At 32.5% G+C, this 12,402-nt stretch overlaps 2 protein-coding genes across 3 annotated transcripts; both read right to left on the minus strand.

The window, feature by feature from the left end:
• Positions 1–4,017: 4,017 nt before the first annotated feature.
• LOC130495497 (uncharacterized) lies at positions 4,018–8,813 on the minus strand. Its single transcript, XM_056986909.1, has 5 exons — positions 8,332–8,813; positions 7,351–7,762; positions 7,034–7,270; positions 6,410–6,712; positions 4,018–4,137 (listed from the first exon to the last, which is right to left on the minus strand). Exons 1-5 carry the CDS (start codon positions 8,736–8,738, stop codon positions 4,018–4,020), a joined length of 1,479 nt encoding a protein of 492 aa, XP_056842889.1. The 5' UTR covers positions 8,739–8,813.
• A 1,040-nt stretch (positions 8,814–9,853) lies between these two features.
• On the minus strand, positions 9,854–11,615 carry LOC108858413 (putative zinc finger protein CONSTANS-LIKE 11). Of its 2 annotated transcripts, none has more exons than XM_018632342.2 (4): positions 11,024–11,615; positions 10,744–10,926; positions 10,340–10,656; positions 9,854–10,223 (listed from the first exon to the last, which is right to left on the minus strand). In XM_018632342.2, exons 1-4 carry the CDS (start codon positions 11,519–11,521, stop codon positions 10,073–10,075), a joined length of 1,149 nt encoding a protein of 382 aa, XP_018487844.1. In that variant the 5' UTR covers positions 11,522–11,615; the 3' UTR covers positions 9,854–10,072. The 2 variants fall into 2 exon arrangements, with proteins under 2 accessions (XP_018487844.1, XP_056850090.1); XM_056994110.1 differs by having other exon boundaries at positions 10,340–10,659.
• Between the last annotated feature and the right edge of the window lie 787 nt (positions 11,616–12,402).

The raw sequence follows: 12,402 nt of genomic DNA on the forward strand, positions 1-12,402 counted from the left end.
TCATACCAGCTTAAGCACCACGAAATTAATGTCCTAGAAGAGACATAATCAAGTTGCTATAGAGTCTAAAGATAGACCAATATGTTCCATAAGATAAGGAACCTCAGAAATGAAAAGAAAGGTGCATAGAAATGACATATCTGAGGTCATAAGAGAAACCAGACCAGACATTGAGATAAGGCTGCGCAGCTAAACATCTAAGATACCAGACCATGTAGTTTGGGACGCCAAACTGCAAGGTAAATGAAAGTTCTTAGTAAGAATGAAATCTCTAATCGATTAGTTCATGTCTGGAACACAATGGAACACTATAAAAGAAGTGTCGACACATAAAAGATAAAGATGCATAAGGAAATAGCACTTGAGTTTAAAAGATATAAGCGAGGATCATAACCCACGAGAATACAAGAATGCATTCATAGACTAAAGGAAACCGTGGGGGTTCAAAGAAAGATTCAAAGAATCTATAAAAGAGATGGGTGTATTGGCCATATATAGAAACACCATCTGATAAGATAAAACCAGTGAAAAATAGGTCTTGTGTGGGAAAGGAAAAGAAATCGTGAGACATGGACTAAGGTGTTCATATTCCTATTTAAAGTATTCAAGGAATGACTTGATTACACAAGGATACTCACAGAGACCAAAGGAACAGATTATAAGGAGATATACTCCTATGTGGTGGATGCTACTACAAATTCGAAAAGGTCTGGATATAAGTAGAAAGAAATGTAGTAAGTAGCATATTGATCACTGGATAAAGAAATGATAAAAGTATCAAAAAGATGAGAAGAAATTCTCATAGAATAGTTTTGTTCCTAAGCTATTCATGGACTGAAACAAGGCAGCTGCGAATGATAGACTAAGAAAATAATTAGTACAGCCAGTCCATATATCCCTATAGAGGATATTATAATTCCTTGTGTTATGTTTATAACAAACCAACCTAAAGAGAGGTTCAATGATTTCAATGATACAAGTTATCAATTGATTAAACAAGCTATGTCTTACATATGGTAAAACTGCAGAAAAATCATAGCCGTGTGAGTGTGTGAATGATTAAGTCATCACGCCTAAAGTGAGAACCATAATCTAAGATAGTGACCAGAAGCATACCTGGTCGTGGCTTAATAAGTATAGTATTGCTAAAGGCAAGAAAAGATCGATAGCTATGTATAAAAGACATGAGTGCATTTGACTGCGAATTCATAGTTTGATGAGTTCCATTGCAGCAAATAATTATTTATGGTTTTACCTTAGACACTCATGGTAATGGACGTGTATAGACAAGGTCTATAACATAACATTGATCGACAAAAGGAAATAAAGAAAGACTGGCTACAATGGATAAAACAATTGGCACATACGAAGAGAAATAAGTCCAAATGGGCAAAAGATATAAAGAGAAGTGGTTCGTATGTGTTTGGGTCAGAAGACTCAATATATATTGAATGTCCACGTTTTGATAAAGCCATATAACCAAAGTATATCCGTTGGACATTAAAAGGACCTGCAAGTAAAGTTTTATTGCAGACTATAAAGTCCATCCGAGCATCGTTCGAAGCGCCATCAGTCCGACCAAGACATGGAGTGATCAGCATCAAAGATGTACATCCTGACCACATCTTTATGGAGTTCCAAAGACATCAAGACGTCCAACATTCACTAGTTCATTCAAGGAGAATCCAGTTGATCATCTTCACCAAGTCACATGCAGCTTCAACGTTCAGGAAGACTCGGATACCAGATGGAATGCGTCTACTACAGTGATGCATTCATCAGGGGGAATTCATGTGTTGTACTCTTTTTCATGTCCATGGTTTCCCATTTTGCCACATTGGTTTTGGGGTTTTCCAGGAGAGGTTTTAATGAGGCAACATTAAGCATGCAACGAACCAGTACCGGATGTGTCGATCAAGGGGGAGTGTTATGTACCAGATTGTGATCGACATAACCGGACGGACCAGGACCGTACCGACCGCAGGAGATAATGCTTATCGACTGTTGTACTTATCCACTTAGGATAAACACGACCTGATGTATATATATATGTAAGATCCCTGGTCGAGATTAATAATAGAAACACGTTTCCCCACTTAGTTTTACAACATTCATAGCTTTTTATAAAAAATACATGTAAAAAAATCCTTTTTGGTAAAAATCACATGGGTCATTTGACCCCCTTGCCCTAAGGATAGCTCCGCTACTGGGTATACTCTATTTAGAAAGGAAAACTAACTAAAAAGACAATTCTTCAAACAAATAAAGTTTAGAAATAATTTTGAAATATATATAATTTGACAATTTCTTTTTAATTAGTGCAACTTTTAGGATGAAACAGCAGAACTTTTGACATTATTGATGTTATTAATATATAGTGAAATTGAATTATTATTTATTATTATATGATTTGACTAATAGAATGTCAACTTAAATTACGGAAAGTAAAATTTTGTTGGATATAATGAACTTTTTAGAAATTATATATTAGAGTATAAACTAAGTCATTTGTAAACAGTTTTTAAAAGTTAGCAATGAGTTTAAAGTTCCTAAATAAATTTGAAACGTGGGGTAATTTATAGCAGATATTACACCTATTTTAAAATAGTGACGATATAAATTTTTTTTTTGAGCAAAGTGACGATATAAATAGTTTGAATAGTTACCTAAATCGTGACGTATCTTCAGAAACACAAATCGGAGGGAGAATATGAGAATCTGTGTTGTTCTCCAAAGCCGAGAGAGGTTGGTCAACAAAGACACACCCTCTCATTCTTTGAGTATCCCACCAAAGCTTAACATAATCTCTACGTTCAGGCCACGAGTTCAAGCTCGATCCGATCCCAAAGACGATATGATCTATCTCTGTTAGGCTCTGATACTGATCTTGAGAAGATGAAAAGTAGGGATTAATAGTGTCTTTAGACTGAAGCATTGATACGGAGAGGGAGATAAGAAGGTACACAAAGGAAAACAAAACAGAAAGTAGTATGCAATTCATCATACGGGTCGAGATAATTGGAGAACAAGAGGAGGAAGAATAAGCTTTCCATACAGGTCGAAAGAGAAACATTTCCTTAGGGGTCAAAAGAAATGTATATGAAGAAGGATACTATTTTGTATAGCACCTAGATATATAAAGAATAAAAATAAAGATCTCAATTGTATAAAGCTCTTTTCAAAAAAAAATTGTAAAATGCCACGACGGTGGCGACATTAAAGTGGTGGTCACGGTGTCTATAGATGGTCGTAGCGGCGGCGGAAAATGAAGGTAAAGGGGGGGGGGGTAATGGAGTAATGTAAAAATGTATTTTTTTTATTTACGGAATTAATGCGGCCTAACTATTTACCTAAAGCTAGTCTTGTCCTTTATATAGTCTCTTTTTGGACTCGTACATTTGTTTCTCTCCACTTCATAATTTTTCACAATCTAATGTAGGGTATATCTTAGTTGGATATGTTAATATTTTTGGTTATGAATTTTTCTTACGGCAGTGAAGATATGTGTATCTAATTGAATTTATTTTCATAACATTTTCCTGTTAGATTGATGTTATATAATAAAAGGTACTCCAGATATATTATACAGTCCGTTCAAATGTTGAATTCTTATCTTGTGGCACAAGTAATCTATCATTCTTTAAATGTATACCTAAGAACTTTAGCTAACTGAACATTCGATTTTTTTTTATTTGCTAACTTTTTCACTGCTTCATTCTTTCTGTGCCATTCAAATCCTCTCCTCTACCGTTCTTATATGACCATCATACATATTTTGTTGTTGCATGTTCATAGTTTCTTCATTCAAATACATAAGTTTCATAGAGGACGTTACGGCCGGTGAAAATAGTTAACCACAAACCTCAAAAGTTGAAAGGCAACAAGCTGATTAACAGTTTAATATTTAGTACTAGTGTACTACATTAATTAATAAGAAACTATTTTGCAATGATGTAGGTTAAATTTGGATAGCAATGAAACAAAAGAAGGTATAAAGGTATATTAGTGACGCTGCTACTAGGGATGCATATAGATAAGCTCATCCTCTTTGCACTCTCGAATTCCAATTTCCATTACTTTTCCATCGGTCGAAGAAGTAGGTAAAATATCACAACATTGTCTTCTCGGAGCCTTCAACTATCACATCCAAAACAATAAATTAAGATAAGTAAGACTTAAAATAAATAAAACTGTAACATTTTTACCGAATATATAGTATTTTTATAAAATGTTATTTTAAAATGTTAACCCGTAACGTAAATGTCAAATTAGTTCACTTAACTTCAACTAGATTTTGACCCGCACGTCCGTGCGGGTGTATTTTTTCAAAATATTGCTATTTTTTTCACGTCAATATTAGAGAGGAACAAAAAATCCGAATCCAAAGAATCGAACCGAACCCGACGCAAAAAAATAGTATTAAACTCAAACCGAAATTGATTAAATATCTGAATTATTCAAAATTTTGGTATTTAGATAACCGAATCTGATTCAAACCAAAGAGTTTTGGGTACCTTGAATGTATTCAAAATAGATTTATATACTTATATATATTAATTATTTTTAGATTTAATGTATATAAAAACATCCATAATATATATGATACTTTTAAGTTGGTTTAAATACTTGAAAATATATACAAATAGTTAAAAGTAAATATCTAAAATAGTTAAAGTATACTCAAAACATCAAAAATATTTAAAATAATTATTGATTTTCTATCCAAATATTTAAATCAAACCAATTTATATGTTAAGTTTAGGTATTCTAACATATGTTATTTAAATTTATATGTAATATATTATTTTATTTGTAAATTTTGAGAAAATTAAAGTATATAATGAATCTTAATAAATTTAAAATAATTTAAATGGGTTATTCGAACCAAAACTGAACCCGTAAAGATCTGAATCGAACCCAAACCAAAATTTAGAGATATCTGAATGGGATTGAAATCTTTGAACCCAGAAACTCAAAACTCGAAACCCAAAAAGATCCAAACGGAACCGAATGGGTATCTGAACGCTTACCTCTGGTCATTATTATATATCATATATGTCATCATATAATTAATCGCATTTTATATGTACTATCATATAAATAATCATATAATTTCATATATATTATATTTTAAAAATTTAATGTGAAATACAAAAACCAAAATTTAAATTGGTATATGAAACTCGGCTATTTTTATTTTTCTTATATATATGTATATTTTTATTTTATTTTGATATAAAATCAATTTTAAATTATTATTTTGATTGATATATATATTATATATATAATATATAAATTTTAAATTTTGTTTTATGATTATTTTAGACAAAAGAAAATTTTAGGTAGTTATATTAGTTCATTTTCTTATATTTAAAAGCTCGGCCAAATGGGTAGTTTTCATAATATAATGAACTTTCAATTTTTTTAATAACATATAAGCCCATTAATTTTTTTCTTAATAGACTGCTATCAATTGTTTCTAAATGTTTTTTTTTTAAATTTGATATTCATGTTTTCAAACAAAACTCATTTTAAAAATGATTATCTATGTTTCCAGACTCAAATATATTTCAGTTTTACTAATGTAGATGATATATTTGTTGTTAATGTGGTAGCTAAAAGTTAGGGTCTTGTTAAGTTAAGTTAGTAAGTAGGTGATGGTTCTAGTACTTTTTAGGAATATTTTGTAAATTTACAAACATATTACGTGCAGACCATCAGTAAAATAAAACTCCATTAATTATTTATAGTGCTCTTCAAGTTGCGCTGGTAAAGCCCCATTGCTGAAACCGTGAAAGCCTAATTATAAGTAGATAATTAGGCCCTTAATGTCGATGGCAAAAGATGTAATTAAAATAGGGAAGTAAGGGTTAATTTTCAATTGTACTTCAATTTTAATAGATTAGATTACTAAAATGGAGACTTTGATCTAATGAAACTTATCTGAATTATCATGAATTTCTCTTAGAGCAGAAAGAAAAAAAATATTATTTTAATTATACAGCCTTTGAAACATTAATAAGGTGTTGCTTTAATGTTTCAACCAATTATAAACCTCCTTAATTTAAGAATTTTTGCTCTTTTTCTTTAATGTCTTTATGATTTTATCTTTTTCCAAGCATGTTCCTTCTTATTTTTAACATTTTCTAAGCGTTTATATCGAATTTAATATGTGATATTCCTTGTGCCAAAAAGTGATATTCCTAATTTTGTTGGTGCTTAATTTTAGAGTGAAAATGATAAATGTTTCTAGGGAAAAATTTACGATTGACACTGCAATAGTACTTTACTAATCTAGCAATGGTTTTACACATGACCAAACGTTCACTCTCTATCAAATCTATTAACAATACTGAAACACCATTTTTTATTTAAAAATAAAATAATAAGAAAAGGTAGGGTGACTTACTTTTCTGATATCGGGATCTAATCTTCTAGAGAACACTCTAACCTCTTCAGTTTTGCGAGGCGATGAAATGGGATCATACGTGCAATTCTCGTAAGCTTGCTTATACACACTTGTAATAGTTCCATCATCGGGAGTAGAAGAAACATGTTCCATGAAGAAAGTGACAGGTCTTTTGCAAGGATCAGGATTAAACTCTCTTGTGTTGAATGTGTACACACTTGCTAACCCGCCAAAATTTTGCCATGGTCGGAATGTTTGTTGTGTTCGCAAAACATCACGTAGAAGCATATGCCTACTCTCAATCTAACATTTAAAACAACAAATTATTTTGAGATTTAATAGTTTATGTTACTACAATCATGCAACAAAAAAAAACATGTACCTACTTTTTTTTTTTTATGGTATCGTAATTTTAAGGTAAAACATGTACCTACTTAGGACTAGACAATTTAAGCGAGCAAAGGTTTTCAAACTAAATAAACTAAAGATAACGATCAAACCGAATTATACATTAAATCGGATAAAACTCTTTCTGAATCTACAAACTAATGAAAAAATTCAAGAAAATAAAATAAAATTTCCGACTAGCCAGAAATATATAAAAGTGGACAAAGCGATGTTAACCTGAACAGTATAACCCCAAGAGACAGAGATGGTCCAAGAGTACCGACGGTCGTAGCAAACGGAGAGTTGAAATATACGGAGAGGATCAAGTTCTACAGCGGAGAAAAGATGTTGGATGGCGGAGAAAGTTGTTGAGTTTGGGAAAAGTGGGTAAAGATGGGACACGTGGTGTAGAGACACCAACGGTCTCGTTGAATGTGATGTCAATATACCCAATGCATTTCCATTCACATCAAACTGCATACATAGATAAAAAAGGAAGACGTTAAATCAATTTGTGAACAAAATTAAAAATTATATACAACGGTTTATAAAACCTGATGGAAGCCAGGTTCGTAAGACAATCCAACTCCAAGCTCAAGTACACAAGCATGAATCCTAGAGTCTCCTCCGTACAAATGTGGATACCGCTCGATACAAGAATCGAAAATTTTAGCTAAAACGTTAGCCAACGAGCTGCTTAAAGCGACCCCTCCCCCGCCAAACGCCATGTCGTCTCCAAACAACCAGTTCTGATGATAAATCTCTGAGGTAGCTCCTATGTAATACCATGATCTATGGTCGTATTTAGAGAGTGTTCTTGCGAGATTCTCCGGGATGAATATCGTGTCGTCGTCTCCAAACACGTACCATCTTATTTCCTCGGCGGAGTTATTGAACATTCTTACGGTTTCTAAAACGCACCGAGCGATCCGAATCGCGTTTCTGTCACCGCCTGCCCAAGTGTATCTGCAAGCTCAATAATTTAATAGGCCTATTCGATTTGGTTATACTCTATTTAGAAGGGTAAATTAGAAGAATAAAACTGAAATATTAATTATTATTGTCATCGTGAAATTGAATTATTATTTATTATTATATAATTTTGAGTTTTTGACTGATATAATGTTGACTAAAATTACAAAAAACAAATGTGTTGGATATAATGAATATTTTGAAGTTATATACTCTATCTGTTTCAAAATAATTTTTTTTAAAATACATTTAAAAATAATGTATTTTTATTATATACTAAAGGTAAATTGTAAATTTCGAAAAAATTAATTATGTTTATTATATTTTGATTAGATAAAAGTTGTGGAAAATAATTAATCAGAAAATAATACATTTATAGTCAAACTTTAAAGTGTTTTTAACATCTTTTTGAAACAGAAATGAATATTAGAGTCTTAACTTTAGACTCATTTGTAAACAGTTTCTAAATTGTTAGAAATGAGTTTTAAGTTCCTAGATAAATTTGAAACGTGAGGTAATTCATAAGTACAGATTACTTTGATATTAATGGTTTCTTTAGTTACCTGAACCGTGAAGTATCTTCAGAAACACAAATCGGAGGGAGAAGATGTGAATCTGTGTTGTTCTCCAAAGACGACAAAGCACTGTCAACAAAGACACACCCTCTCATTCTCTGAGTATCCCACCAAAGCTTAACATAATCTCTACGTGCAGGCCACGAATTCAAGCTCGATCCGATCCCAAAGACGATGTGATCGATCTCTGTTAGGCTCTGAGGTTGATCTTGAGAAGATGAGAAGTAGGCATTAATAGTGTCTTTAGACTGAAGCATTGATACGGAAAGGGAAACGAGAAGGTAGACAAAGGAAATTAAAACAAAAAGTAGTAGGCAATTCATTATACGGGTCGAGATAATTGGAAAATAAGAGGATGAAGAATAAGCTTTCCATACGGGTCGAAAGCGACACATTTCCTTAGGGACCAAAGAGATGGATATGAAGAAGGATACAATTTTGTCTAGTACCTATATATATGAATAAAGATCTAAAAATGTAAATGGTACGACGGTGGTGAAAAAAAAGTGGTGGCCACTGTGGGCCTTTATAGACGGTTGTAGCGGCGGCGGAAAATGAAGGTCGATCATAGGGAGGGTACTGGACTAATGTAGAAATGTATTTAAATTTTTTTATGTACGGAATTAATGCGGCCTAACTATTTATTTAAAGCTAGTTGTGAATTAACGAAGGTAAGGCGTAGACAAAGAAAGAGCTTATTAGATTATTTGATTTATTTCCTTTATATGTAAGGTTAACTTGAGTGTAGAGTAAGTTTAAAAAAAAAAAACTTGAGTGTAGTGTCTTTTTGGACTCGTACGTTTGTTTTTCTCCACTTTATAATTTTTACAATTTAATGTATGTAAGATACATCTTAGTTGGATATGTTTAAATTTTTGGTATGAATTTTTCTTACGACAGCGAAGATATAATGGAATTCATTTTTATAACATTCTCCTGTTAGATTAATGATGATTTATTAAATTATAAGATCTTTTGACTAAAATTAAATTATTATATCTTGGTTGATGGCTTGAATTATGGTATCGTTGCTGATATCCGATTCTTTTGTTGCTTATTTTGAGCTGCTCTCTTTTGTTTGATTAGAAAACAAAGAAGCAGACTCCCTTATTGGATAGTATGTTCGACTGGAAAAGTGTTACAAAAAAAAATGTATAGTAAGTGTGTCGTTAGATCTCGTTCCTACTTTTTTCTATAAAATGCAAAAATTACAAATCGACTAATTCAATAAAGGAAAATTATATTTTTAAGCCTTTTGTCAAAAAAACAAAAGTTATATTTTTACCGCAAACATTGAGAGGACGTTTAGTTATTAAACAAAGAACGGTTAGTTACTAAACAAAGAACTTTTAGTAACTCAATATTACATGGTCCAAACCACAGGGAATATTTATGTTTGTTCCTTAGGAAATAGTTGAACTTTGTTTCGTGAAATATGATTAAGGAACTTGGAAGGAAAAAGCTAAAATGCCACGAATACATGATCTGCAACATAGTTGGTTCACTGGTGTTTAGATATCAACTAAGATATCAACTGAGATATCAAGTATCTTTTTAAAAAAAATGCTAGCCTTTCGGGCATTACAAATTGGTATACGAACTTCTATTAAAAAATTTGTTTACTCATGAGCAAAGAAATCCCTTATACTATCTTCGGCTTCTTGCGTTTGGTCGAGCGAGCGTTTGCGTCCATAACCATGATGATCATATGATCGCAACCATCTTTTTATCAGGTCATGAATTTATTAGTCTCTTTATTATTATTATTTGCTCGTGGGTCATAATCATAATCTGCACCAGCTTTTGTAAATCTTCCTTTCAATCGTCTCTTCGTATCAGCTGTTGATTTTCGAGATTCATATCTAATTTGCTTCCCAAACCTGCATGAATGCATTATAATCTTGAGATTTTGAATATACCTAGCATCTTCCTTGGAGTTAATTATCTATTGAAAATTCAATATATTTAGTTCATCAAAAATCATAATAATTCATACTTGCGTTTCTCCTTCTTTGCGAAATATCTCTTCAATGCTTCTAATCGTGCTTGCGGATCATATGCACGAGATGCAGGTGTTTGATCATCCCATAGTGACATATCATGGACATCGGTCAGAGTCAACTGAGATGGCCCACAATCAAAATGAATATCAGCGTTATGGAAGATTTCAACATTACTATGGATCTCTTCCTTTGCCTTTGAGCAAATCATTTGATTCTTCTTGTAATCTTCACAACTTGCATTAGCCAAAGCTTCAGTGTTGTAATCTTTATGTGTGACTGATGACACACCCGATGACAAAGATGGTATAACCTGCTATACCAAAAATATTCAATCGTAAAATTAATTGATCAAAACATCAATAATATGGGATAGATTTAAGTTGATGTTTGTTAATACCTCTGCCTTGGTGTCTGCATTGTGTTTAGTTATTTTATCGATTAACTGATCAGTTAGGATCAGTTCATCTACGGTGAAACATTCTTTTAGGTCGAATACTGCCTTGTAGTCGTCAAAGTTGATCAGACAAATGTTCTCTATCTCTTTACTTTCGTAACAATCGAAGCCTGAACATGAACTATCCTGCGTAAAGTGACACATAGACAGAGACACATCGAGTTCATCGCCAAAAGTAATAAAATCCGGAGCCTGCTAGCTGTAATTAACTATAAGAATATACCTTAGGAACGTCCAAATAATCGGGCTGAAGCTTTTGCACTCGATGATCAATACTATTCTTTGTATAATTGTCAAAATTTTGAAAAATTCCAATAGAGGATGATGAGTCCCCATAACTGAGAGGTAACGGGACAAATGGAGATACCCAATCGAGATCAATGAAAGAAGATGAAGAAGATGAGGAAGAGGAATCAATATCGAAAAGTGGTGAAAAACTATAACCCGAATTATTACTAGAAACGTTACAAAGAAGAATACGTGAGGCGTCATTGGCGTTTGAAAAACATTTTTGGCATAGGGACAATCCTTGGTCATGGCACTGGACAGTCGCAGTCTGCGAAGTGCAGTTATTACACAACAGAAATCGCGAGTGATCGGGACTATCCACAGTCACATAGTGCAATGTCAAGTCGCACTGAAAACAAAACCTAGCCAAATGAGTCTCACAATGAACAACGGCTCTTGTCATATTGCAATGGTCGCACATTGGTGATCCCATTATTTGCACTTTTACACACAAAAACAAAAACAAAAAAAGATACGAACAACTTTTATTAATCTGATACGAGATTTCAGATTATGATATTCACAAATCACACGTAACATGCTTTTGCTTTCCCAGCGTTGTTTCTTAATTTATAACGTGTTCAGGATAAGTAAGGGTAATTTTGTACGTGGCAAATGTGGATGATGTAGAAGGCATGCAGATCGGGATATTCCGTTTGCTTGTGAGAGTTTGGGTGGTATGTTAGGTAAATAAGTGGGAAGTGATGACTCTTTTTGGACGAATACTATGGAGACAGGTGACGAAAAAAACGAATCTATCAACGAGAATTACGTTTTTTTCAAGTTTAGAATAAGATTTGTTACAAGGATCTTAACCATCCGACTCTATGTATAATTTAAACATGATTATATAGTTATGTTTCCTTCGATCTCATCTTTATCCATGTTATACCAAAGCCCAAAATAATTACTGACCTATATCACGTATCCGAAAATTGTGTCATTTGAACTAGTTTACAAAAAGAAAATTGTGTCATTTGAACTTTTGTCATCTGAAACTTTCATTAAAACAAATCCTCTATTAACTACTTGCGAAGTTCTGCCACAAATATGCATTCTACCAAAAAAGGTTTTTACCAAGAATGACTTTTGTCTATAACTCGTAATCTTCCTTTGGGCCTTTTGTGTTTTTAGTTGTTTAGCCCTTCTTGTTGGGCCCTTTTTGTAATGTCTGGACCTTTGTCAATAAATTTTACATCTCCAAAGTATTATCTAATTTTACAATTTTTTTTAAATACATACTATTGATTTTAAATAGTTACTAGATTTTGATCCGTACTTTGAAAGCACGGAATAACATTTTGGTTAATTTTT

Source organism: Raphanus sativus, chromosome 1 (assembly GCF_000801105.2).
Source record: "Raphanus sativus cultivar WK10039 chromosome 1, ASM80110v3, whole genome shotgun sequence".
Lineage (NCBI taxonomy): Eukaryota > Viridiplantae > Streptophyta > Magnoliopsida > Brassicales > Brassicaceae > Raphanus > Raphanus sativus.

What these genes read in the sequence shown, in the direction of transcription:
- LOC130495497 (XM_056986909.1), bottom strand. Translation starts at nt 8,738, where the DNA reads ATGTGTCGCTTTCGACCCGTATGGAAAGCTTATTCTTCATCCTCTTAT. An exon ending in GAAGATACTTCACGGTTCAG is followed by an intron (nt 7,763 to 8,331) that starts GTAACTAAAGAA and finishes TTGAGCTTGCAG; the next exon opens with ATACACTTGGGCAGGCGGTG. An exon ending in TAGATCCCGATATCAGAAAA is followed by an intron (nt 4,138 to 6,409) that starts GTAAGTCACCCT and finishes TGGATGTGATAG; the next exon opens with TTGAAGGCTCCGAGAAGACA.
- LOC108858413 (XM_056994110.1), bottom strand. Translation starts at nt 11,521, where the DNA reads ATGGGATCACCAATGTGCGACCATTGCAATATGACAAGAGCCGTTGTT. An exon ending in ATGCAGACACCAAGGCAGAG is followed by an intron (nt 10,660 to 10,743) that starts GTATTAACAAAC and finishes TTTTTGGTATAG; the next exon opens with CAGGTTATACCATCTTTGTC. An exon ending in GCAAAGAAGGAGAAACGCAA is followed by an intron (nt 10,224 to 10,339) that starts GTATGAATTATT and finishes GCATTCATGCAG; the next exon opens with GTTTGGGAAGCAAATTAGAT.